The sequence below is a fragment of the Dicentrarchus labrax genome, unplaced genomic scaffold (genome assembly GCF_905237075.1).
Source record: "Dicentrarchus labrax unplaced genomic scaffold, dlabrax2021, whole genome shotgun sequence".
Taxonomy (NCBI): domain Eukaryota; kingdom Metazoa; phylum Chordata; class Actinopteri; family Moronidae; genus Dicentrarchus; species Dicentrarchus labrax.
The window spans coordinates 18068119-18090736 of record NW_026136706.1 but is presented as its reverse complement, the minus strand read 5'-3'; the positions used below and the strand labels follow the sequence as shown (position 1 = coordinate 18090736).

The following is a 22618-nucleotide window of genomic DNA, read 5'->3' as shown; positions in this document are numbered from 1 at the left end:
CACATTTGCTACTATGTTCACCTGCACGGACACAATACAAACAAACATTGCAGCATACACAGAAAAATCCAGCTCTAGAAACTTAAAAACAGGGTGGCTAGTCAAGTTTCAACCACAACAAAGGCATACCACTGCCATCAGCTGTTTCACCAAAAGTGTTTTGTGGCTACGACAACCCACTTTTATCCATTGGAGTAAATTCCTGTCTTTTAAGTTTGTTTGTTTTTTTTTTTTTTTTTTAGTCTTTAAACTCCACTTCCAAACCCATCAGGTTAAAGTTTGTCTGTTATTATGGTGCCTGTGATGAATGAGGCAAATCAACAGTAGACAAATATAACATAGTATTTAGAACTAGGCACTTAGTCCACAAGGCAATTGCATCACCATCATTCACAAGGAAAAACAACTGACAGCAAAATATAAAACATAATTTTAGAATTACATAGCAAGTTTCTATCTTTTTTTAAGCTACATAATGACTTCTAAGTTTTCACATATGCCCCGCTCTGAGCATGCCTTGGTCCACTGTGACAAGAGATAACTGTATGCTTCTTTTGGTGTTTTTTTAGTATAGCTATGGAGGTATTTACAATTAAATAATGTAATGTAATGTAAGTTTACTCACAGTCATGGGTGAAGCTTATATAATGCTACACTATATAACCTGTTTTTCCACTCCACATTACTGTCCCTATGAGCACAGATTTGGCCTACAGGCAAAGGATGTGGGGTGCTATGTTGCCGTAGAAACAGTTTCTTCTGGATTGTGCCTGCATCCATCTGCCTCAGCAGGTTCCCATGGTGCTGACTGTAGTGTAGCTGAACTTGGACATGGACGCTCCCGTTGCCATAACGTCCTCCTCGTTGTCCCGTAGCCCACGGCGACGATGGCGGTGGCAAGGTGCAGCACAGCACGAGAACGTGGCAAGCAGAGCTTTTCGGAAACGGGTGTTCATGAAGCAGTAAATAATTGGGTTGACGCAGGCGGACGTGTAGCACAACAAATGGATAAAAGCGATGGGTGCACCTGAGAGGGCATGTTTTGCAGAGAGGTCATCGAAAGCCCGCCAGGTGTTGGCACAGTACAGTGGCATCCAGCAGAGAAAGAACAGGACAACAATGACCACCAGCATGCGGATCACTCGCTTCTTGGCCTCCAGCTTGGCCTCAGACGTGTTGCTGCGTGGTCTTTCTGCCTTGACTGCCCTGCTTGATGCAGCCATGGTGGACATCTCCACCGAGTGCGGCCGCTGGACGACATTAACATAGCAACCATCTCCATCGTCACTGCCAGCAGACACAGTGGAGGTCAGTCCATTCTTCACATCTGTATGAAAGAGCAGAGTAAACAAGTTTTTCTATAAATTAAATATAACAAAAGTTCATACTTTAGTATTGTATTTAAAACTTAATCCCCTAATATGTGAGTAATGTGTCAATTTTGCAACACTTTATGCTTTTGCTTTACTTTGTAGACATTGTTTAGGGCCAGATATACACCCCATACTCCATACCATACTATCAATACTAAGTCTTATTTCAAGCATCAGTACTGCTTCTGTGCCTGCCTGACTTTTTGGCTCCATTTTTTTAGTCCCTTCCTGAGTATTTTTCATATATTTGACTAATATTTCTGCCACTAAAAAATATTTGACCAGGGAAACTGTGTGCTGTGCCACATCCAGTTAATTTCTAGAACTCTTAAGTTAACAAATAAGCCAAAAAACCCACAGCTCTGTGATAACACATGCACCAATTTGTGAGGTTTGTTTTGAGTGAATCATAGCTCTTAAAGAGCAGCAGCTCACCTTAATGGAAAGAAGAGTGACTAGCAATTCTTGCTGAGCCACAGTAATCATCCATCAGGGGATATTGCAATTTATTGATAAAAATCTAATCGTCTAGCTTTGCTTCTACAAAGGACAAAGTACACTGAGTATAGTAATAAGAGCCGTATGTCAAGCAAATACAAACAGGAACTGTAGAGAGAGTATAGCCAAATTGCTAAGCCACTCCTGGTTTATTAAATCAAACACATTTTCCAAGAGGCTATTTTAGAAGTTCATTATCCTTTTCCCCCTTGATTTTCTGTTTGTTTATTTTTTCACCTCATGCTCTTTGTCTCTCAAGCTCTTTTTTTTTACAACCTTTTTCTCTCTGAGACCAAACAGATGGTGATGTCCAGGCCCGCAGCTGCCAGCCAATTCCATCCTCTAATGGAGCACCAGCAAACACAGTCCATGCTGCTATCATCCCAGACTCACTCTCATGCCCACAAAAGGTTATGTTTCACTTAACCTGCACACATTACAATGATTGTAGTGCTAAAGAAATCGTTGTCATTAAAAACAAATTGCTCATTATTCGCATAAATCATGTAAAAGAAATGGAAATGCTAACATTTCCAGCCTGGTGCTCAATAGTGCGATTGCAATCAAAACATAATTAAAGTCAAATATGCAATACTGCTTGATAAGAAACATTTATATATTTACAATATGTCCAAATTATAATATAAAGATACTACTGTGCTGAACGGGTCAGAAATTGTCAATGCTGTGTTTAAAAATTATTACTCTGAGGTCAATAGAAAGCTTTTGAATCAGAGTTTTGTGGCCAGCGATCTGGTGCATGTTGAGGTAACTGCATTATCGCCAAAGACAGAAACAGGATTGACAAGTTTATTTAAAGGTTCAGTGTGTATGATTTAGTGGCATCTAGCAGTGTAGTTGCAGAATATAAGCAGCCATATCTAGAGCCAGGGTTTGGTTTGTCCCTTCTGGGCTACTGTAGAAAGATGGCAGTTCAACATGGACATGGAAGGTGACCCGAGGCGTCAGTAGATAAAAAAAAAACATTCAAGGTAACAACAACATAACGATTCTTATTTTCAGGTGATTATACACTAATGAAAACATACCTATGCATATTATATTCTACTTCTGCCAATAGATCCTCCTTTCCTTGATTCCTAACCTTTTTTAAAGGCTTCATTTCATTTAATGTATATTTTCAGGTGCATAACTTTATTAATTTAATGTATTTATTAATTGATACAACTGTATTAAACACATTGTTTTTGGTTTTTTTTTATTAGTGTAATAAACAATAATAATTGATTCAATTACTGTACTGTAGTAACACCCTCATACAGTATGTTTAATAGTTGAAGTATTATTTTCCTAAATTCTTTCATCCATCCCCATCCCTTCTCTCCTCTGAGGTTGGGTTATTAGGTTAAATACACATGGGATCATATGTTGACCAACAAATTTACTAGAAAAAGTTTAACCATCTTGAATCTGATGTGCAGGTTGGGTCATCTCAATTTGAAAAACAAATACCTACTGGGAAGAATTGTAAATGCATGCATTTAAAGTCACTATTAATTTATAAAATTAATTTTCTTCAATCAGGACAGTTCTACCCGACGTGGCACTAACAGATACATATATGAGCTATATTTCATTAGCTATTGGCTTTTTAAACAAAATGTAATTTGGCCTGAAACTAGCTGTAGATGTGAGTGAGGGGTACTATCCTATTCTTTCTGCTCTGTCTAGGTGGTTTTGGTGACAGTGTATGTTTCTATTTACTTATCGCTGTACTTTTGTGTACTTTATTATTCACTGCTGCCTGTGAGCCAAATTGCCCCCTGGGACTTTAATTAAAGCTTACTATTAGTATCTTTGTCACATGTAGTGATCATGGCCTCACCAGTAGAGTCTTTTTTCTGGCCCATCTCAAAGTGAATGCCTCTATAAAGTTCCCTGGAGATAAGTCCATAGGCCACAATCATCACCAACCCTGGGATTGCAAACAGCACAAGCAGTAGCAGAATGTACCTAAAAGAGACACATGAGAGAGGTTAAGATCCTGATGTCCATGCATGTAGATAATGGTGCATCCAGGCACTCATGCAGTCCCAGTTTGTGCCTCTCATATATTAATATATTACCATGACCTGAACCTGATCTTTGAAAAACCCAGAATGTCGTCCAGCAAAATGCACTGTATTTTCCAGAATCCTCAATGACTCTTCAAACTATCTAGATTAAATAAGATCCCATCCACTGTGTGATAAATATTCAACTCTGTTCCCAAGTTGCAGTTCCTTCCCAATCCAAACAAAAATGTTGGCATTATGTCCTTGCTCAGTTTGTGCAATGTGAATCAAAATTACAACAGTGTACACCAGTTTAATCTATACTAATGTGACTGTTTCATATTATCATACAAATGAACATTTTTATATTTTTAGTGTTATATCTTTATTGTCGCTCTCTCTCCACCATGGTGTTTTATTAAACATAAAAATAACCATATATATAGCATTCTTTCATTCAAATGGTAAGTCTTTAGGGGCTCTGGAAATATCAGCTGTAAATGTTGAGAAATTACCCTTTGGAGTTTTTCAAAGATCGCAGGTGATTAAAAAGAACAATGCTTTGCTCTGTGAATCTTATGGTCAAATATAGAGATACAAAGTGGGTCTAGTAGCCATGCACAAATGTATTCACCCATAAGCAAGCCTCAGATAAGATAAGGACATATAATCAAACACAAAAGAAAAATCAAGCACAAATACAAAAACATTTTTAATTTTCAACTGTGCGCGAATTCACACAGATATACACAGAGTTGACTGAAATTAGCCCAAAGCCTGTTCCATCCTAAGTCCAAACCTCCGTCTGTTACTACAAAAACTACAAAATAAAAAACCTAACAAGACTCAAAAACCATAACACCGTCTGGTCTCTTTATCTCCCCTAATGTTTCCACAAAAACATGCAACATAAAGTGAGAGCTGCTAAAAACAGGCTCTACATCCAAACATGGAAGTAAATGAGATGTTTCAATGTAGCATGCCTTGTTGAAAGTACACACACACACCTCAGACACAGTTCGTCTAAAGTTTATTTGATGCAAAACAGCACATTGTCCAGACGGCAAGCAGTGGGAGACTGGGAAAAAGATGGATGATCTGACTGCAGGTTTTATGATGAGTGGAATTTTGTGTGCTGCAGTGTGCTGGGTTACAACGAAAATTTACAACACTGTTTTTTATTATTTTCCCCATGAACAAAACCACCAATTGCCCAACTTTTATGTGAATCTGTTTGGATTACCTGTCACTGCTAGAAGAAAACCCATTTCTCATTACAACAAGATAAATCGGTTTGCCGTTATAACAGGAAACACACGTAATAACAAGAAATGGATCCAATTAAAGCCTAAGGAGAGGACATTGTGGAGTATAGACACTGAAGGAACTGTGCATGTATGTGTGCGCTCACTAATCTCTGTTTGTTCTTTTATTGATTTTGTGCTTTATAATCTGTCAATGAGATGTACTGAGCAGTGAATGGTTTTATAGGACCACGGTGGCATGCACATTACTGTGAGTAATGTGATGACTGTTCAGGATTTTGTTGCTAAGGTTCACAACCATTCATAAATATAAACAGAATTCCATTTCTGACTGACATTTCATGTAATGTGAGTAATTCAACGTTAAAATTACCTTGAATTTGGTTGCTGATACAAAAAAATATATTTTTTAAGTTCTCAGTTAAATCTACAGTTTCCCTGAAAATAACTATCAATGTGTACAATAACTGACCACATACCTTCATCTGGGAGTAAGTGTTTCTATCATGCAGCTCTCTATGTACTTCCAGTGGATCAATAACAAATGATGCTACCTGAGACTGTTTTCTTTTCTTCTGTATACTCCCATACATTTTAATATGCAACATAGCATGCAGGATACTCTATTGTCTGAAATAAAGGCAAATCCATTTAAAAACCATTTAAAACCCAAACACTCACCAGGCCTGCTCTGCCGTTGCGAGGGGCCACTTGTGGCGACACTGGTGAGCAGTGGTGTTGTCAGGACGCTGAAAAGACTCCAAGTGACTGATGATTGGATAGGGGATCATGATGATGAAGGCCAGCACCCATGTAGCAGCAATCACCCGATAGGCATGGGACCTGGTCTGCCATACCCGTGACTTCAGGGGGTTACAGATAGCGCTGTAGCGCTCAATCGCTATGGCAACTAGGCTAAAAGTTGAGATGCTCACTGATATGCCTGCCGGAAAACAAAACAGATTATTTGAAAAGTAAGTAAACAGGCATGCTACTGTCTGTACACAAATATCTTGTCTTATGATGAATGAAAAGTTATTACCGCTTTGCGCTCAGAATAGAGTTTGGAGTAATACAAAGCAACAAAAACATGTTTGTTGATGTGTAGCTACGTAATATCTGCAATAATAACAGAGAACAAAATGCGGTCCTCTGTAGAGATGCGCTTGCAAATGAATATAGTGTGAGGCGGAAGGTGGGGATGGTTATCTGTGTCCTAGAAGAAATCATGTGGGCTAGGCCACTGATGTGATCAGCCGTCTCCCTTCTGACAGACCAAGACGGGAAATTACTCTTTACCTCTCCTATTCATGTCCTCAGCCAGAATACAAACTGTGTGTGTGCCTGTGTGAGTCAGGACCCAGGGATGCACTGTGTTGTCTGTACCTAGGAGGGCAGCTTTTCCAGCAGATCCCACAGAAGCACAGAACAATCAGCCAACAGTCTCTCCCCTGGGTTCATCCACTTTTCCTCAGCGCATCGTAATGAAGGCTCTCCATTCAGAGGCCATGTGCTTAGATTTAATCCACCTTTTCATTTTCTTAGATGTTTTTTCTTCCAACCTAAGCACGATTTTCCTGTTCTGCTCTGTTCCTGTTAATTTTATTTATCTGTTTCACATCACAATCATTTTGTTGTTATTCTCTCTGTCACTAACTTTGTTTATCTTTAATCTTTTATTTATTCTACAATAACTCTGTCTCTTTATTTTCTTTGTGTGCTGCAAAAGTCAATAACTAAGGTCATTCACTTACTCAAATATAGTAAGAACAATTGTGAAGTTTTTGTACTTTACTTTCCATTGAATGCTACTTCATACTACATACTCCACTAAATACATAAATATTGACAGCTACACCATATATTATATTGAATTTCTGCCAATAGATCCTCCTAAATGTTACACACTAGACTAGACATCAGCAACTGTGGCGACAATTTGCAGAACCGTAACACATATCAGTTACATTACTTGCTGTGTCGTTGTTTGCACTGTATCATGGCATTGTATTGGATTTAATTTTGGATGCAGGACTTTTACATGCAAGGAAGTATTTTTAAGTTATATGACTAAACTTTTATTAAAATAAATAGTTTTGGATCAGATGCTTATTTGCTTCACTGCCAATAGTTAGATGATGATCAGTAACTCTGATGTCTGTAAATATGAATCTATGGACAGCAGCAGATTAGCTTAGCATAAACACTGGAAATGGGGGAAATGCTAGCCTCACTCTCCAGGAAATCAAGCACATTACTTACATTACTTTACCCTCTTTGTATGGATTAAACAGGCCAAATTACATATGTAAAGTAATAAAGCATAGCGTTAGTTCAGGCAAAGCACTGAAGTCACATTTGTATCAGCTCATCGGCATCAGCGGTCTCACTATAACTGGCTAATGGATGCATCATAGGTTTTGCTACCAGGTATCATAAGTGTTAAGTGGCATCGCTGCTGGGATTAATTGAAAGCTCCCTCAATTAGAAGAGCATGTTCCGGGAGTGTCATATAAAGTAAATATTAGAGGCACAAACACATCCCATTGGGAATCCACAACCGCCCACAAATGGGATAGATGAGTCTGTGGTCTGTTGATGTGATACTGTTAAACAAGAGAGATGGAATCTGAAGGATTTGCCAAGGACCTACCATTGCAAATGTAATACAATTGATCAAGGCACCATTTTTAGAGAAAGATATTCCGATCCAATTTTTTTTCTGGTATCAGTGTATTTGTTATGGGTGTGGTCAACGCCCACCCCTTGCAGTTAACTCTGCTTAGTCAAAACAAAGTGATTATCATATATTATATGTCTAGATACACTAGGGTAGGGGTGCTGTCATTTATTTTGGTAAGTACTCGTAGCTAGTGCCTTTTATTTCAATTTCTTTGATTTGAACAAGACCCATTCCTTTGTAGTTTTGCCTTACCTGTTTCCTTTTGTATAAGATCTCTAATTTCCGTAAAATAAATAACTTACCATTAAAATCTGGTTATGTTGCTTCCCTATCCCCTTATTCGAGCTGGGCTGTAACAGCATTTAAGCAGGTATTTCTGTATATTGACATTAATCCTGAACTTCCATTTTCCATAAAAATATTCCAAACCTGTTTTTCCATATTTTGACTGAAATTCCCATCGGCAGACTTACTTCTAACCCTAATCATCCCAAAGCATTGAAGTATGGCTGAGCTGAGTTAGATCAGATATGAATGGAGTTGGCCACAGAAAACATTTATGCTGTAAGGCAAAGGTTACAGGAAAAAGATTATCCCTTACATTGTACAGATGGCTGTATAGCCATGCTCATAAAACAGTTTTAATATCAGTCTTTACCACATAGCACTAAATCCTTAAATCCTATCATATAAAGATTATAATGAAACAGTTATTTATCAGATACAGATTGTCTTCAGGCTGCTTAGTTGACCAACAATGTAATCGGCATCAACATCAGATATTGATTTAACCCAATAACACCAAAAACACAGATGGATTTCACTGGTCTAAATTCTCTGTAAATCACTGGATTACCTTGAACATAGTTTGATTCATATACTGAAATCACTGTAAAATAGTAACTGTACTAAAAGACTTCAATAAATGAATGAGTACGAGTATCATTAAATGGGAAGATGAGAATTATCCTGCATCCAGACACTAATAAAAGCTAATAAAGTGTTTGAGGAAGCAATTGTTTTTACGAGAATTGTTTTAAACTGAGCTCTTAGTGATGTTAAAAAAAACCTTTTTTTAATTTGACTTTGTTCACTTCGATTCTTAACATTTAATAAATGGATGAGCATTAATATGAAAGAAAGTAAAAGAAACCCTATATGAGAACAAGTTCTTATGACAAATTATTCTGTATATCTTCTGGGCAATAGATGCTCCGAACAAGGTATTTGACTAATCATGTGAATTTGGCAGTATGGAAAGTGTGTCCAGAGCTGTGTCCAAATCCCTCACTATATTTGTTAACTTGTGCTTCCCCTTCGCATGCTCTTTCTATTTCCTGCAAAAACTCAAATTCCAGCAATCAAGCAAAAAGAAAGTAGTGTCTGAAGTAAGTATGTATCTGAAATATCAATTTACTGCTCAATAGTAAACTATAGAATGTATGTTACAGTAATAGTGAATAGGGGAACAAGGAAGGGATTGTGGACATTGGTACATTATTATAATGGCATGGCAATTTTTTATCTTGCCTTCTCATCACTAATCAACCCCTGCTTTGCCCTGTCTCTCACCCATGAGGTAGGACACTATCTTGCACATGGCAGCACCAAAGATGAAGTCCTTGAGGATGCTGGGGATGAGGGTGAAGGGCATGCAGAAGACGGCCATCATCAGGTCACTGACAGCGAGCGACAGCAGGAAGGTGTTGGTCACGGTGCGCATGCGTTTATTGACGGTCAGCACCACAATGATCAGCAGGTTGCCAATTACACTCAGGAAGAAGATGAGTGAGTAGAGCAGGATCCGCAGTGTGTGGTCCCCATCTAGCAAAGAAAAAGAACCAACACGGAACCAACTCATCAGCTGTGTTTTACATGATGATCAATATGTTCACACTCTCTTCATTGATTCCAACAGGCTCAAGCTGATAGTGCTGTGTATAACTATTTCTCATAGCTGCTCATTTTCCTCTGTGTTTGTGTGTTTAGTACTGTAATGGCAATTTTTAAGAACCTATACAACCCTTTGACCTGGTCATTGTAAAACCATACGCAACTGTTAAAGAGGCTATTACATGCATATAACCTTTAGCCCTGTTTCTAACTACACTCTATGTCCAAGTAAACAGCGGGATGTTGAGACTTCACAAAGAAGCCAAGGACCTGATCATCTCACCACACTATCTGTCTGTTTACTGTCCCAGAACTCAGGAATGTGTAACTGTGTGCTCCAACAGGGATAAAACCATAGTGCTTCTTCCAATCGGGGCTTTCGGACTTTCACATAAGAGAGTGTGTGACGGTTGCATTGAGACCATTCATGGATGACTTAAATAAAACCTTACAGAAAGACAAGATCATACTTTGTATGCTTTATTAAACAAATTGCCACCATAGTACACAGGCTGTACCGGCACCTGTTGATGAACAGTCTCTAAAAACAAAACTCCACCTTGTCACATTCCCTGAGCCAGTTTGTGACACTGTTGTACAGTAGCTCAGTACCCTTCTTGAAAATAATGCAATGCTAGACTTTGACTACCATAATCTCTGGTGTTACAGTAATAAAATGTCAGTTGCATCAGCTGTTTTACTGTTTATTATGAGTGGGCAGGTAAATAAACCCACACAATGCCGAAAAGGAAGACTGAGGTTTGAAACTGACATTCCTAATTTTATTGTCAGTTGACATTTTCTCATGTTGAAGGTGGTATGTCCACCTGGTGGGTCCTATAGGTAACACACAGTCTGTGGCCTTTAGTCTGACAGTTGATGATCACTAGGTGACCCAGAAAAGTACCTGGACTCTCAAGTACTACAGTATACTGTCTCCAGAGGTTTTAGCATACTAAATAACCAACTTCACTTGGAGAACATCTGTATAGGACACAGCGACTGAAATAAGATTTAAAGTAAAAAGTAAAACCCAGGCTGTACAAATATTTACATTACATGTACACTAATACACAAAAAATATAATAATAATGAATAAAGGCACTTGAGTACAAGCAATGTTGCAAGTTGCAAAGCCACTAAAGTCACTATGTGTTAACGCAATATTATATATATATACATAGAATCAAAAGTTCATATCATATATAACACCATCTCACTTTAATTATACATTTGTATGCATATGTAGTTCAATCCAATTCAATTTTATTTGTATTGCACATAATCATAACAGAACTTATCTCAGGACAGTTTTCATGTAGAGCATATATATTATATAACAATATATAACTCTCTGAAAGGGACTATCCTGCCCAATGGCGGTTCTATCTTGAATGACACCCTGGGCAAGACCCCCATTTGATACTACTAATACTTTAAATTAAATATTGAATTTTACATGTAAAAGAGTATTTTAACTGGTTATGGTCTTAACTTAATTTTGAGGTCTCTATATAGATAGATAGATAGATAGATAGATAGATAGATAGATAGATAGATAGATAGATAGATAGATAGATAGATAGATACTTTATTTATCCCGAGGGAAATTCAAGGATGAAATATGACCTACCTAAGCACAGGAGACCATCAGCAAGAAGATTGGCTATTTCTGATTGTATTCTTGAAGTTGTATTGCTTAAAGCTATTCTTAATGTCTGCAACCGGGTGGGATTCCCGTTGAAATCAATGAAAAGAGGAGATAGAAACACTACCGTGTCCACGGGGGCCGCCAGAATCCACAAAAAATAAAAGTTCTTTGTTGCTGCTTTAAGCAAAAAATATGAGTGCTTCCTACATCACTGCTTTTAGCTGGTACATAGGCAGCCCACCACAACCAATTACTATTAATTAGAGCCATGTTTTCAGTCCTTCAGAGCCACTTGTAGCAGTTTCTCTGCTGTGTACCAAATTTGGGTATTCAGCCTATATTTTCCACCCTCAACGTTGAGCCCTTCACACAAAGTACAAAATACTGTACCCTGCAGCCCAAAGCGTGTCTGTGCCCTCAGCCATCAGCAGCTTCACTGGATCATGCCCTTTAAAGTCCATGGCATCTGCTTTCTCTGTTATCTTCACCCTACCCACTGCTTAGACACAACACTTTTTAACGGGTTACCTACTGTGTCTGTATCCGGAGGATTAGAAGCACCCATGTGCACCACATCCACAGGACACAAATCACATCACACAAATAAGCCCAGAGTCCATTGACACAGTAGAAGCATGTGCAACCAAACATACTGAAGCCTTAATCCCCTGAAAATACACCACCAACAGTTCCTTGAACACACTGGTAAATTAGGTTATTTTCGTAGTGTATTATAATCTTCAGGTGTCTTTAGCTTTTTCCATCTCACAAGTCTTCTGGATTTTTGCCCTGTTTGCTTTATTTCTCTGTCTATTTCCTTTCATCCCATTGTCCATTAAAAATAGAAAGCTTTAAAAAAAAAAAAAAACAGCAACATAGCAGCAAAGCCAGGCACACACCTATGATTTTTAGTCAAATTTTTATCATGTAAAAAATCCCTAAAATCCCTGAAAAAGCAGCATTTCAGTTTGTGCAACAGTAAGTTTTGACCTCTGAATGTTTTTATTTGTTTAGAATCAGTTATAATTACCCCGTCATTGATTCATGTTTTCTAGCTGGTCAATGCTCGTAAATGTTCAATGTGTAACATTAAGGAAGATGAAATAGAAGATTCATAACTATGTTTTAATTAGTGTATAATCAGTGTATAATCAGTCAAAAGTGAGTCCGCCATGTTGAACTTCCATGTTTCTACAGTAGCCCAGAATGGACAAACCAAGCACTGGTTGTAGATAGGGCCTTTTGTGTTTTTCACAAGTTTTTCAGCCACCGTAGTTTCTCGTACACACTGCACAGCCCATTTTCATTTCCAGGTTATCACACATACACGAGCAGTGTTTAGTTAGTTGCAATCTGAAACTTCTCCAGTAGATGTCATTTAATCCTACACACTGGTCCTTTGAGGTTATTCTATAAGCGATCACATCTCACTGACTCTCAGCATCACAAATGGGATTAAAAACACAAAACATAATATCCATAATTCCTTTGGCCTGTGTCACATCTGTTCAAAGCTATCCTGATGACTCATATTGATTTACAGTAATCCACCTGGGATGTAAAGGAATTGTGCACCACTCTGTTTATCAAAAAGCAGCATTAAGTTCAGGTCGAGCGGTAAAAATCTGAACATTACCGCTGGTATGAAGTTAAATTAAAACATCAAAGATGGGATTTGGCAAATCCATATGTGCAGATTTGTGCTTCACATATGAAAGTAGGATGATGGCATGTCACTTAATCTATTGAATTATCTTGTATCCACCCATCCACAATGTTTATGTATAAATTGCAGGCTCTGAATTTAGGCTCTGCTTGCTCTGAAAAAGTCAGTAAATGAGTCTGTCTTCCTCTGTCTTGCTCTCATCTCTCTCCTTAAGAAACACACACACACACACACACACACACACACACACACACACACACACACACACACACACACACACATACACTTAGTCTTCCCATCTAATGACACAAGGCTTCACCATCTGTCTCACACTCACTCCTATGCAAATAAAAAGCAGTAACATCTAATATGGTGGGTACTGCTCTGCTGACAGAAAATCAGGGTTTCTTCACCAGAACAGGCTTGCAAATGGCTGCAACTAAAAGTGTTTAATTTTGTGCATGAGCATAATGAAAATGTGCAGCAGTTGATTGGTAAGAGAGAGGAACCAACGCTCTCTCCTTTATTACTGCCTCTCTCTCTCGCCTAATGAAATATGTTACACTGGCTTCTTCCTAATCGAAGCCAATTAGCTTTCCCGCGTCCTCTCTGGCTGTGCAGGAAGCACTGATAACTCCCTCAGTACATTTACACAGTTCCTTCAGGCTAGCATATCCTGCTCATGTGTAGAGCGGAGGCAGTCGTTTAATCACTTTTCTCACCTAGACTCTACCTGTACTCATTGGCCAATGTGCCACACAAGTTAAGATTTCTGCCATTTAAAGTAGAGCATTCTTACAATGTTTTCGGTTCTGCAGCCTCACTGGACTGATTTCAAGCTGATGTATGAAACTACTGTGTTGAACAAGACTGTTTGAATCCTGTAATTATTATTCTCAGCATATATTTAATATGTTTTCTTCTCTGAAAAGCTGCACAGTTGGTATGATACATAGTTTCTCTACCAGCTTTTATACTGTTGCAAAGCATGATTTATCATCAATAGGTTCTTGTGAATGTTTCTTGAACAGACAATCTAATTTGGGTTGTGAGCATTTGCATTGCATTTAAGCATCTTTCAGCCCTTTGTTTTGATTTTACAGCTCATGTCTTTTTCATTTTAATTCAGTCTCATTCCTCATTTGTATCTTTTCTAGATGCATCAGACAGCAGTTTACTTCTAAAAAGCCTAATAAACCCACTACACCAAACAGCAGATAGATACATGTAGTGACTAGTGAACATAGTTGGGCATTTACCAGATTAAACAAGATTTATACTTCTAAATACTACACTTCCAAATGAATGTTAATGTTGATCTGTGTCTGCTGGATGTGTAAATACTGTTTAGCTAACAAGTATGAATTGTGTTCACAGCTGTTTTTGCTGTGGCAAAAAGTATTAGCTAATGCGGTTTAAAATCATAAACCAAACTATGGCACTAAATACCGTCAAGCATATTCATCATTATTGAAAAATCTAAATTATATTACATAATGATATTTAATCATATTAAATATGCAATAAATTAGCTATTGAATACAGTATATGGACTGTACTTTCACAGTAGCAAACAAACACATTTGTCTGACAGTGGTGTTAGAGTGGTGGTTTCACTCTGGCTCTGATGGAATCTCCTGGTCTACACAGCTGTGCTGGATGTGGTGCTCCTGATGTGGGTGTGTAATGAATATTCAGCCTACACCATTCAGCTTTGACTACCAGACAAATCCCCTTATCTGGAGATTTTCTAGAAAGACTTGTTAATATTTGTTGGGTATCAAGACATATGTTACTATATGATATGAATTAGATTGCTGTACACACATTCATGCCCCCACATTCAGGATGAAGTGTAACAATTTGCTGATAATCTGACTTTTTATCTAGTTCCACTATCAGCTAAATATTTAAATACTCTGGTATATGAATAAATTACTGACATTCCCATCAGCCTCGACTGTATTTTGTGTTTAGTGCCAATTAGCAAATGCTAGCATGCTAACACGCTAAACAAAGATGGTGAACATGGTGAACATTTACCAGCTAAACATCAGCATGTTAGAATTGTCACAAGCATGTTAGTATGCTGACGCTAGCATGATGTGCCTAAGTACAGTCTCACAGAGCTGCTGGCGTGGCTGCAGACATGTTAATGATTTGCTGATAGTGTTTCCAGTCGGCATACTGCTTGCTTCAAACTGAATCAAAAATACATCTTATGTAAGATGTATTTTACACCTGTGTCCTTACATATTCCTTTTTTTTTTTGTAAAAAATCTCCTCTTTACATACAATCCAAATGAAGTCATCATGCATCTCCTGCCCTTTAAATACTGTATATTGGACATATACTCTATGCTGACAGAATTGGTTCAAAATACAGCATTCAAGATGCAAAATACTTCATTTCTTTGTCTGGAGGCTGATGGATCTTTGTGTTGAACAACGAATTAGCAGATTACATTGTCAAACTGTGTAGTGTGTACTGTGTATCTCATATCAGTTTCCATGATATCAGTGGCTGGCCTGCTGCCCTGCAGGGCCAACCTACACAGCTCCTTTTTATTTTGCCCCACCATTACAGTCTCATTTGGCCTATGACTTTGCCCACATTGCTGCTGTTTCTGCCGGCACCTCTGAACCACACCGCAATTAAACCAGGCCGAGTAGGCTTATACAAAGCACAGTGGTGTTGTTCTGTTACAGTAAAATACTCCTTTCTTTATGGGGAAATTAAGTTTTACAGAAAACAAAACTGTCCGTTTGACAATGTTTAGTTTACGGTCCATCAATTAATTGAAATGCTATTTCAGTTTAAATGGTTAATGGAGTGTACTTATATAGTGCCTTTCTAGCCTTCCAACCACATTCACCAATTAAAACAAATTCATACAGTGATGCCAAAGGCTGCAGCTCAGTCAAATAACAGAAGGGAAGGGAAGCCTGTAGCACTGGAGGTTTGGGGAGCTGGTCTCATGAGAGTGTGTGCAGCACCCATCAGCCATGTCTGATCATTGGCTCTGGTACACAGTCAGCTCTCTGTTTACAGACTAGAGGCGCTGTGAGCAGGTAAGCAGTTTGCGGGGGGAAATTACTTTGCAGCTTCCGGAGGTTTTTTACTTGCAATCATCTGAAATAATCTGAGACAGGTCAGAGAATACGGATTCAATTTATCTTTATTTGATTTATCTGCCATTTATATCTTAATAAAGTGCATTACCTTTACACACTATCTCAGTGATGTATCTCTTTTTGGTTATTTCATATGCATAGAGGATGTCTGCTATTCTGGAGACCTGTGTGCACATGCATGTTAAACATTTTACAGTTTAGTTCAGTTGTGAACTCCATTAAAACCTTTTCTATGTCTTGTGCAACATCAATTTGAATGCATCTCTAGCTATTTATTTGATCAGTTTGAATGTTGGATGTGAACGGCTGGTGAACAGATTCCTAACAATAACATTAAAATAATAAAATGTTAACTGTAGTGGCAGAGGCTATAATTAGATGCAGTCAAATAGTGAATGAATTAATTATGAGGTTCATACGCCATCCATGAATATTTAAGGTTTCATCTATTTCCTTCAGACATTATATTGACTATGAATTACTCTCCCGCTCTATGTCTAATATATATGCAGCGTGTGTCACTTTCAATCCCAGCTGGCCCTCGTGTCGCTGCACCTATCAGGGAAAAGACGGCTCTACTCCTGTAAAACTGAGGTATTGGTAAATGTCACAGCTAGTGGCTAATCCAGCATAGTAAATGTCATCTAAGCCTTGTCACTAAGCCAACTGCAACCCAGAACAGTTGATGTAGGCACTGAACGAAAACCACTTTCTGTTGACTACAGCGCACAAGCTGCAGAGATCCTGGTCGCGCCGATTGGGCTACAAAACAACATGTTGGTTGCTTGGCACACAGTGCAGGCATGTATTAAACACCTCAGCTCTCAACAGGCAGAGAGATGAGAGTGTGTGAGTGATGGAAATTTGCACAAACAAGAGATGTGTAGCACTGAAAGAAGTGGTGGGAGACAAGAGGACAGAGGAGGGTTTAATTTTTTTTTGTTTAAATGCCTTTTGTGAGGAATAAACTGCTTTGTGTTCAGGGATTGAAAATTGTGGGTTTTTTCTTGACAGTGACTGATAACCCCTCTTTTGTCGCCGTCATCATCATCTCTAAAGCAATGACCTCCTGCCATTGTTGTTGTTCCTAGATAACTAACAACAGAACTCTTTATTGACTCACATAAATATGTAATTCACCTGTCTTGTGTAGTAAACAAGGTATGAGAGGCTTCCTCTAAAGACACTATAACTAACATCAAATCTACGGCATAGGTGTCAAACCATGTGCCATGAAGCATTTCTTATAAGGCAGTGATGTATTCACACACTGAAATGTCTCACAGATATATCAATAACCCAAGGGGTGCATTGTGCACCATTAAAAGGGTACTCTAGCAATTTAGTGCTGCATTTCCATAAAAATGGAAAAAGTGCTCCAGACAGAAGAATGTATTTGACGTTTACCAGACAGGGAGGCTGTCTGGTAAGTATCTCTCAAACTCTGCCTCTACGGTAGTGCTTTTAATACATAGTAGTCTCAGAGCCGACGTTCATTCATGAAATTGGTATGGGAGAGTAAAACAAACTTTATGAGCTCGCAGATCAACAACGGAAAGTCTATTATTTTTAACAACGTCAGCTGTGGAATTAAAGGACCTGCCAAAAGCCATGGAGTGGGGAAAAAAGTGCTGTTAATGTTGTGTCACCTGTGGGTTGTGCTGTTGTGAAGTTGCATGTCAGGCATTGCAACAGAGGAAGTTTCCCTAGACAGCAACAAGCACACACCTTAATTTGACGAGAACCCTAACCCCATCAATAGCCAATTTAAATTAATTATGATATCATTAGGCTATATGATACATTTTAGAACTATATTATAATTTAAACTGTACAGTCAAGCAGGATGATGATGATGATGGTGTCAACGTAATTATGAATTTAAACATAAAACTCAAAATTGCTTTAAAGTAATGCAATATACAATCCTTTAGTAGAAAACCTGTTTGGATAACAGAAGGCTAATTGCACATGACTCATACAGGTGGTACAGAAAGAGAACATTCAAAATAAGAGAAAATTGGTAATTAGTACTCCTTAATCAGTCATATAAGCCACATAAGAATGAATGTGTTCGTAAAAGTGGACCCAATGTTTACATTAAAATGGTAACAACCTCTAGCTACCATGATAAGTATAGCTTTATTCTGTTGGGAGCAAAGGAATAAGTCAGACGATGTTATTATTGAGCGACAATGTCTGGGAGGTCGGGTTGGAAGGAAGGGTCAACAATACGTCAGAGTTAAGGGTGGGAGACGGCTGTTCATTGTCTGTTTCCTACCAACAGCATGGCCACGACAGTTCCCTACCCTTATCAACGTGGTTATTATTGTAACCATGACAACAAAGTTCCCTTAACCTTAACGAAGTAGTAATTTGCACCATGATGTTTCCCTGGAGCCCTAAATGTTTGCTATAAAGATGGTTTATTTTTAAGCATGAGCACGTTCCATCCCCTTAATGAAACCACAATCTCTGCCTAAGCTGAACCAAGTCTTTGTTGTGCCTGAATCTAACCAAACCTCAACCACAGTGATAAAACCAATTTAGTTTTCAACATTGGGTTGTAACAATTTTGGATGGTGCAGACAAATTAAGTTGTCAGATCACAGAGAGCCTCTAGAAAGGGCAGTTAAACACAACGTATTTTGTTGCATGAGTCCCAGCTGATTTCACTGATTACAAATAAATGTCACCCAGAGAGGAAGAACGAATTCACGAGATCCCTTTGATAAGAATGAAAACCTATGCGCTAAATGTGGTCCACGGTACATGCTTTGACATCTCTGGTCTGCAGAAATGCATGCGACAGAGGGAATTGGTCATTGAGACAACTCAGTCAGTCAGTCAGAGTGATGGACAGAGAGAGAAAGTAAGAGGAATGAGCAAACGTGGTGAAGAAGTAATCACATTTTGGAGTGACAGAGTGAGTAATGATAGTGACAGCGGCTCTACAGGGTCAGACATTATATCTTTTCTCTCTAGAAGATGGGTGTGTGCTCAGGTTACAAAAGATACAGTAGGAATACTAAATAAAGAGAAATATGGCAGCAAAAAGACAAACTGAAAAGATGATCTGTGAGTGACACAGTGTGAGGGTGAAATAACTTAATGGTGCAGCAAAAAATGTATTAAGCTCCCAACTTATCTACCACTGCTTATCAAACACAAGACACAGTTGTCTTGATCTGTAATTTGTCAGATGTGTCTTCAGTGCGTTTGTAATTTGCAATGTTCTGCTTCAGCTCAACATAGTGGGTCATAACATGGCTGAGTACCCAAAATTATGAATTATTATTAATTATTAAAAGTATCATCAGGAAGATGTACTTAAAGTAAAAGAAATACTCAATTAAAAAAGTGACCCCTGTGAGTAGCATATCTTAATTGCTCTTACGTAATGATTAAACAGAGCTCAAACAAACACCAAATGTCTAGTTTTGTCTGATCAATAGTCCAAATCTCAAAGTTATTGAGTTTACCGTTAATTTAAGAAAAGCACTTGATCCCATTTGAGAAGACAGTTTTGGAACTAATTGGTTAAAAAAAAATTGCTTAAGCTCAAATTTTATTTTCAAAAAAGTGCAATATTTCTCTCTGAGATGTAGTGCAGTAGAAGTGTCATGAAAAGGTACTAATGCAGTACTTGAGTAAATGTACTTAGTTACTTTCCACTGCTCATAACTGGCAGGTGTAGAGGCAATCATGGGAATGACTGAAAGGGGAAATACAGTGTATATCAACAGCTAATATCTCTCACTTATGATGTTGATCTGCAACACTCAGCATCATAATGAAGGCGTTCACTCTCTACAGTGTCTTTTACACGCACACGCCACACACACACACACACACACACACACACACACACACACACACACACACACACCTCATCAACACATGGAAACACTGTCAAACAACCATTGAGGGATGAATATAGGAAGTGTTGATTGATAAAAGCAGGTGGAGAATGAGACTGAGAGGATATTGCCAGAGTGATGACGCACTTTAATGTTCTCTCTTGTTCACAAGCTCAAGTCGAGTCAGTTTTATTGATATAGCCCAAAATCACAAATTTGCCTCAGAGGGTTTTACAATCTAGGACACGCAGACACATCTTCATAACCTCGCTTTGGATAAAGTGGATGGAAATGCTTTGGAAATAGAAACAGATATTAAATATTTAAAAAAGCAGAAAGCAGCAGCATGACCATGTGACGCAGTCCAGATATGAAGACATCTGACCTTTTTTATGAACAAATCCCCTGTGTGGACAGGATTTGATTCCTGGCTATGACACGCTCTCTCCCTCTGCTCTCTGATCCCTATTTCACCGCATTTGCATAGATTTCCCTTACAATAAAGCAACATAGAACATAATAACACAAGCTATATTTTGAAATGGAGAGTATGGCACATTAGGGTATCATATCCCAGCACTAAGTCCTGTTCTGCTCTTTCATGTGCCAAATGTATGTAAAGGGGCTGTTTTAGTAAGTTTATGGTCCCCATGTACTGTAAAGCTATTCACTGTAGGCCTATGATTTTGATTGATGACTAAAATGTGAAGAGAACTATTGCTTTTAAAAGATTCATTTTTAATTATGATCCAAAAGTTGTGCAAATTCTTCTTCTCTCTGTAGTTATTTGAGGGGAGTGAGCAGCAAAAAGTCAGTTTACCCTTCTTTCAATTCAGAGATCTTTTGTTGTTCAACCTAGTATCTCAATAAACCTTCAGGAACAACCTGACGCAAACTGAGGAAGCTTTAAAGGAAAGATAGAGTTAGTTTTCTTGCAGTAGGCTACAGTTGAGTTTTCCCTCCTTGTGATTACCAGTAGTTATCATCATCAACATAGATAGCACTTAGTGCTTCACAATAAAAAGAGAAATACATTCAATATAAAATGAGGTCACAGCTGCACCTTTTAATTGACCTCCGGGTGAAAAATGTTGAATTATCTGTTCGTCCTCTCACCTTTCTGCCTGGCACGCTGAGGTATGAGGAGTGTGGAAACGTTTCCGTAGGTGATGTTTGTTGTGTCCAAGCTGCCGTTACCGGCTCCGTTCTGCAGCGCTTCCGTCTGCGCTCCGACGCACTCTGGGCTCGTAGATGTCTCATTTCGCGCGCAAAGCTCCATGTTTTGTTTTTTGTGTTCTTTTACCTAGTATTATCTCTAATGTTGTAAAAAGTTCGATTCAGACCTTCTGTAAATTTCTGTCTTAGCCTCAAATGTTGGAAAATGCCTGGACTCTGCACCCATAGTCCTTCACACTTGAGACTTGCCTCGGTTTTCAAAAACAAAACAAAACAAAAAAAAAAATCTGTAGTTAGTTTCTTTTTGATTATCTGTCCGCCTTGACTGTGGATGTGTCTCACTTGGCATCACACGCTTTACTCAGTGATCAGTGCGCACCAAGAGAGGAGCGCGGCACACTGCTGCGCTTTGTCAAGTGAACAGCATGGAGAGAGCGAGTGAGCGCAGAAGTGGAAGACTAATGTCATATAGGGTGGGTGGGTGGTGTGTGTGTGTGTGTGTGTGTGTGAAGAGAGAGAGAGAGTAATGGATGGACAACAAGAAAAACGGTCATTGGTCTGTTTCTGCTGTTGGGCACATTCATTCTTAAATTATTGATTTGAAAATATTTGAACACACCACACGCCAACTATAGATTTAAAATACCAATTACAGGTGTCCACGAAGCACTTTTTTTCGATTAAGAAAAAACCTCTCCATCATTCATAATTGATATTTTTTTCTTGTATACAACAACACCAAGATGCCCTGTGCGGATATTAGAAATGATAGGTTTAAACAATGTCATTAACTCATTTCCAAGGAGTGATCATTCATTTCCTATGGTATAAAAGAAGATCAGATGGCACTGTGAGGGTTAAAAGTAATTAAGGAGTTTAATGAGCAGTGCAAGTGCAGAACAACACTATGTTAACGAAAAACAAGTTTAATTCTTTGTGATAACCTCATGTTATCCTTCCTCGGTTCATCTTGTCAAATATGTATAGTGACGGGCCTAACACGTTTATCTCTTCCATTTTTGAGAAATAAAAACAGCCTCGGATCAATTGTAAAACTTTAGGGCAATTTAAATGAATGAGATTGGGGATAATTAGAGAAAGTACAGAGTTGCCAAACATTAAATTAGGTTCAGGGACATTGCAACCTTATTTAAACCCTGATCATTTATTAAGATCATTTGTTGAAGACTGGCTTCGAGCTAGCCGGCCAGCAGCCTGTGTGGAGTTTGCGCGTCCCTCCCACAGTCCATAGACATGAAGGTAAGGTTAATTGGCGACTCTAAATTGCCTGTAAGAGTGAATGTGAGCGTGAATAGTTGTCTGTCTCAATGTGTCAACCTGGCGACCTGTCGATGATGTAGTCTACCCCGCCTCTCACGCACAATCTCAGCTGGAATTGTCCT

The 22618-nt window shown here is 38.5% G+C and overlaps 1 protein-coding gene across 2 annotated transcripts; it reads right to left on the bottom strand.

Annotated features, from left to right (window-relative positions):
• Nucleotides 1-218: 218 nt before the first annotated feature.
• Nucleotides 219-21630, bottom strand: LOC127365432 (cholecystokinin receptor). Of its 2 annotated transcripts, none has more exons than XM_051403484.1 (5): nucleotides 21156-21630; nucleotides 9407-9658; nucleotides 5833-6094; nucleotides 3679-3845; nucleotides 219-1327 (listed from the first exon to the last, which is right to left on the bottom strand). In XM_051403484.1, exons 1-5 carry the CDS (start codon nucleotides 21316-21318, stop codon nucleotides 786-788), a joined length of 1386 nt encoding a protein of 461 aa, XP_051259444.1. In that variant the 5' UTR covers nucleotides 21319-21630; the 3' UTR covers nucleotides 219-785. The 2 variants fall into 2 exon arrangements, with proteins under 2 accessions (XP_051259444.1, XP_051259445.1); XM_051403485.1 differs by having other exon boundaries at nucleotides 3718-3845.
• Nucleotides 21631-22618: the final 988 nt, after the last annotated feature.